Below are 5839 nucleotides of genomic sequence, written 5' to 3'. Positions count from 1 at the left end.
TGACGAACCCCCCAGCTCAGATACTTGGCCTCTCTATGGGCGGCCCCGACAGCCCCACCTGGCCTGGACGCTTGGCCTCTCTATGGGCGGCCCCCCACCTGGCTCAGATGCTCGGCCTCTCTACGGGCGCCCCGATGGCCCCTCCTCCTACACTGGCTGCCCCCTCCTCAAGCCCCTTGCCCCTTGCAGCCCAGCTCCCAAGCTCATCCTCCCAGCAGAGTGACTGGTGAGATCCAGCGGCCTTTCCCCCTCTGCGTTCTCCTTGAGCTCTCTGTAGCCTGGGCACTGCTGGTCCCTCTCTTCTCCTGACTGCCCCTTCTCAGACCCCTCTGCTGGATCTTCATGCAATCAACCAGTCAATCAAGAAGCATTTCTTGAGGGCCTACTGTGTGCCAGGGACTGCGCTAGGTGCTGGGGACACAAAAAGGCAACCACAAGCCCTGCCCTCAAGCAGCTTCCGATCCAATGGGGAGAGAACAGCAAACTGACGGACACAAGGCTAGTTCTAGACAGGCTCAAGAGGCAGCGATTCAGCGAGGGAAGGCACGAACGGGCGCCAGAGGGCACAGCGCTGGGCTAGGAATCAGAAGGCTCCGGCATCTGCTGGCTGCGGGACAAGTCACCCACCCTGTCTGCCTCAGTTTCCTCATCTGCAAAATGAGCTGAAGAAGGAAAGGGTGAACCACAAGAAACCCTGAATGGGGTCACGGCGAATCAGACACAACTACACCGCCGAGCCCTGAATCCTGGGGAAGGCTTCCTGTAGGAGGGGGTCTTCGGGGGTCAGCAGCAGGAGGCCCCTACTCTCTTCCCTCTGAACTCAATGACCGCCCCTGCACGGACGCCAGACCTCTCAGCCTCAGGCTCTCTGTGGCCCTCACATCACGCCCAGTGGGCGTCCTCAACGCTAGTGTCCAGGCGCCCCCTCCCTCTTCACTGTCTCTCCCCCTAGAGCCAAGCCGGTGCCCAGGCCTGTAGATGCACCTCTCTGATCCCGCCCCCAGCCCTGGATGACGGCGCTGGCTGCTGGGGGCCTGCCTGCCTCAGTGTCTCCCATCCAGCCCCTCCTGTATGCAGCCACCAAAGCCAGCTTCCTAAAATGCACGTCCGACCATGTCACTCCCTGCTCGGTCAGCTCCGGGGGCTCCCTGGGCACTCCTGGACCACACACAAAGTGCTCTGTCTGCCCTTCAAAGCCCCTGCTGTCCCATGTCCTCTTCAGGCCCGTGACCGCGGCTTCTGGCTGCATCCAGCTCTGGGCTCCAGGCGCTCTCTCTGGCCGCCCCCCCACTGCTGGAGCGCCGCCCCCCCCCCCCGCTCCCCTGGGGCTCTGGACTTTCCTGGCTTCCGTAGGTCCCAGCCACAATGCCACCTCCTCCAGGAAGCCTCCCTAGCCCCCTGAACCCCAGGGCCTTCCCCCGGTTCATTATTTCTCATTCATCCTGCACACAGCTGGTTTTGTCCAGGTGTTCACATGTCGTCCGTCTCCCCATTAGACCATGAGCTCCTCCAGCGTAGGGACTCTTTCCCTTTCTTTGCCCAGCACATAGTAGGTCCTTAATCAGCACTTGCAGTCTGATTGGCTGGGTGTGTATCAAAGCAGGGACCCCCGTGGAGGCCTCCTGACCCCCAGGCAGCCCGTGGCCTCTCACCCCAAACCTCATGATCATCTTCTTACTTCATACACACCTTCCCCCCAAAGAGTCAATCCCTGTGCCAGGCAGACCCCAATCCTCCAGAAGTCACACCTCCAGGCTCCTGATGTGGGTCAGTGAGAACACAGAGGAGCACACATGCACACACACATACACCACACACACACACCCTAGACACACACATGTACACACTACATGCACACACATGCACATACCACACACATACACACATTGCATGCACATACACATGCATACACCATGCACACCACACGCACATATCCACATACCCCAGACACACGTACACACTGTATGCACACACACATACACGCATGTACACACTGCAGGCACACACACACCACACATACATACACTGTATGCAGGCATACATGCACACACCACACACACTATACACACACCCCAGACCCACACATGCACACACACATGCACACACCATGTGTATCACATGCACATACACAGATGTACACACTGCATGCACACACATACCACATACACACATTGCATGCACACACATGCATACACCATGCACACCACACGCACATACCCACATACCCCAGACACATACACACACTGTATGCCCACACACACACCCCAGAAAGACACAAGCACACACACATGCACACACACATGTATATACTGCACGCACACACGCCATGCACACACACACATACCACACACATTGCATGCACACACATCCCAGATCCACACATGCACACACCCACACACCCCAGAAAGACACAAACACACACACATGCACACACACATACACACATGTACACACGTTGCATGCACACACATGCACACCAGGCACACCACACATACATACCCACATACCCCAGACACATGCACACATCACAGGCACACACATGCACACACATACGCACACAACCACACATCCCATAGGCACACACATCACACACATGCACACACACATGCATACACCGCACACACACATATGCACACAACCACACATCCCACTGGTACACATACCCCTTACACACAAACACACCCCACACACATGCACACACCACACTCACATGGGTGACACACACTCTGCTGGCTCAACAAGCAGACTTACTGAATCCTGTCTACTCCAGGAACTCCCAGGGGGAAGCCCCCTGGGTCTGGAGTCAGGGCACCTGGGATCCTACCCTCTGACAATTCCAGGTTGAGTCACAGGCTGCCTCAGTTTACCTGACTAGGTGACCTCTGAGCTGGACAGCTCTATGGATAGAGTGCTGGGCCTGGAGTCAGGAAGACCTGAGTTCAAATCCAGCCTCAGACACTTCCTAACTGTGTGACCCTGGACAGCTCACTTCCCCTCTGGTTGCCCTAATCCATTGGAGAAGGAAGTGGCAAACCAGTTCAGTATCTTTGCCAAGAAAACCCCAAATGGGGCCACAAAAGTTGGACGCAACTGAACAACAACAAAAGGTCCCTTCTCAGCCCTAGAACTGGGGTCTCCTCATCTGTGATCCATGCCAGACCTCGGCAAAGCCCCCCAAGTATGCTCAACATTCACAGAGCACATTGCGGTCCCAAGAGCAGGGGGTACTTCGCCTCTGTGAGGTGGGCACTCAGAAGATGCAATTAGCCCATTCACAGCGGAAGAAACTGAGGTTCGGCAGTGACTTGAGGTCAGTTGCTGCCCATCCCCTCAGGGCTGACTCTGTCCAGGGAAGGGTCTCCCTCTGGGTTGCCAACAGACGGGCGTTCCAAGAGAGTCCTGCAGGATGAGGGCTGATTCTGCCTGCAGACCACCCTGCGACCCATGAGTGAAGCCCGAAACAGCCAAGGAAGAAGAAGAGGGTGAGACCCAGGAGGAAACCAGGGCCCAGCTCAGGGTTCACACACTGGCCCAGCACAGGATGCTTAACACTGGGCAATGCGCCAAGTGCAAGCTCCTTGACTGTGTCCTGTCTTGGGAGGAGCATCTAGACAGGGCTCCCCCAAAGCCCCAAAGGCAGAGGCCTTGGGGCCTCCTTTCCTCTGGTGACTGTGGGAGACAGAACCCCAGAATCTCAGCCCTTAATTGGCTCCAGGGGCTGCAGGAAGAAGCCTCAGAGGCCTCCTTCCCAGGAGGGGGGCCTGCCTCACTCCACTTCTGCCCAAGACTGTGAGTTGTTCCAGTGGGGCCATGCCACACTTCCCCTACGAAGGCTTTGGTCCCAAGACCTGGGTTTGAATCTTGATTCTGCTGCTCACTAGATGGGTTCTGAGTGTCCTTCCACTTTTCAATGTGATTCTATGATGGCTTCAGTTTCTTGGGGTTCAGCACCCTGAGGGCAGAGATGCCACTTGAGAAAGAAGATCATATGTACCTAGTGGGTCCCTGCCATCAGGACACAGACCATTTACTCCTCCTCTAGGCTCTCTCCTGCTGGGGGAGGACAGAGTCCTCAGGATGCCAAGCTGGGGGAGAAAAGGGGAGCATGAGGGGCTGCAGGGAGCTCGTGGGCTACCCCCAGCATAACTCAGCCCGTGGCGATGGTTTCACAAGTGACCGTGGGGCCACCGGGTGCAGGAAGGGGGCACTCTCACAATCCCAAATCTCAGCTCCAGCCGATCCCCCAGGAGCCTAAAAGACAAATGCAGGCCTAGCCACTGCCCTCAGGGAGCTTCCCTGATCAGGACTCCGTCCACTTCCACAAAGTGACCGTCCACTTCCACAAAGTGACCGCTGCCCTGCTGCCTCTGCAGGGGAAACCCAGAGAGCAAGGATGTGCCCTGGCCGCCACATGGCTTCACGGTCCCAGATCCTGAGCCTGTACGGGTAGACACGGAGGCACAGAGAGGGAACGCCCCTGTCACCCCGGGGTGCTGAGTAGGCATGGCCCATCAGAAGGGCCTGGGGCCAGGAGGAGCCCCAGTAGGTGTGGGGGGGGCAGGGACTGTACCCCTGTATAGGGGAAGGATGGGGGAGTCAATGGGGAGCCCCAGCAGGTGTGTGAGGGGGCAGGGATTGCACCCCCATATAGGGGAAGGATGGGGGAGTCAATGGGGAGCCCCAGCAGGTGTGTGAGGAGGGCAGGGACTGCACCCTTATACAGGGGAACAGTGGGGAAACAGTGGGGAGCCCCATCAGGTATGTGAGGGGGGCAGGGACTGCACCCCCATATAGGGGAAGGATGGGGGAGTCAGTGGGGAGCCCCAGCAGGTGTGTGGGGGGGACGGACTGCACCCTTATACAGGAGAACAGAGGGGAAACAGTGGGGAGCCCCAGCAGGTGGGGGGCAAGAGTCTGCGCCCCATCAGGCAGAGCCCGAGGTCAGAGGTCAGGCGGATTCTCTAGCCCAAGCAGGGACAAAGCACTGCATGGGGAGAGGGAGGAAAGCCACGCGGAGGGGAGGGGCGGGGGAGCGGCGGGGGAGCAGAGGCGCCGCTGATTGGCTCCTGGTCGCTCCCCCACCAATGGGCACACCCGCTCATTGATGGGGCGTGGCTCCGACTGGACCGTGGAATTGAACTGCGCAGGCGCAAGGCATTCCAAGATGAAACCCCTCCCCCGCCCCCTCCCCCGAGGCTCCGAAACCAGGCGCCGGGAGTCCCGCCCCCTCTGCCCAGTCAGGCCTCGGCACGACTCACCCTGGCCCAGGACGCGGGGGTCGGATCCTGGTGGCGGGGGCAGCGGCCGAGGACAAAGTGGAACCGAAGCGGCCAAGAGCAAGACGAGGATGGCGGGGCGGAGGCGGAAGTGACGACACAGGCTCCCCCTCTTCTCCCGCCTCCTCAGTTCAAGCTTCCAATCCAAGAAAGACTCTCCGATTTCTGGGCCCCGCCATCTCCGTTTCCATGACAACCACGCCAGCGAGGGAAGCCTAGCTTTGAAAGGCAAGGACTTCTGGGAAATGTAGTGCCGAGGCTGGGGAGGGCGGGAGGGGGGAGTGTGCGCATGCCCAGGATCGTGCATTTGCTCCAAGCCTCTGCCTCGAAGGGTGCCGCCGTTGCCTTGGCGCAGCTTGTCCCGAGAGGAGGAGATGTAAATGTATTCATGCCAGCGAGCATTTAGCAAGCGCCTGCTGTTTGCGGGCACTGTGCAAAGAATCCTCGGAAGCTGGGAGCCGCTGGCCCGTGGCCGCGGGCGGGGGAGGGGTTACGCTTAGGAGGGCTCTGGCAGAAGTAAACACTAAGCGCCTACTGTGTGCCCCCGCGGTGTTGAGGCTGGG

General features: G+C 58.9%; 1 protein-coding gene across 1 annotated transcript in view; it reads right to left on the bottom strand.

The window, feature by feature from the left end:
* Window positions 1–5839, bottom strand: part of LOC114030806 (zinc finger protein 485-like) — a 19517-nt gene that overhangs the window by 12979 nt on the left and 699 nt on the right. The window contains exons 2-3 of the mRNA XM_027845709.1: window positions 5547–5705; window positions 5259–5398 (exon numbers count right to left, since the gene is read on the bottom strand). Of these exons, the coding sequence (XP_027701510.1) occupies window positions 5259–5398; window positions 5547–5705 (299 nt within the window). The remainder of the gene's footprint in view (window positions 1–5258; window positions 5399–5546; window positions 5706–5839) is intronic.

Source organism: Vombatus ursinus, unplaced genomic scaffold (assembly GCF_900497805.2).
Source record: "Vombatus ursinus unplaced genomic scaffold, bare-nosed wombat genome assembly UNPS02015012.1, whole genome shotgun sequence".
Lineage (NCBI taxonomy): Eukaryota > Metazoa > Chordata > Mammalia > Diprotodontia > Vombatidae > Vombatus > Vombatus ursinus.
The sequence above is the reverse complement of the archived record's forward strand: the minus strand, read 5'-3'. Positions and strand labels throughout refer to the sequence as shown.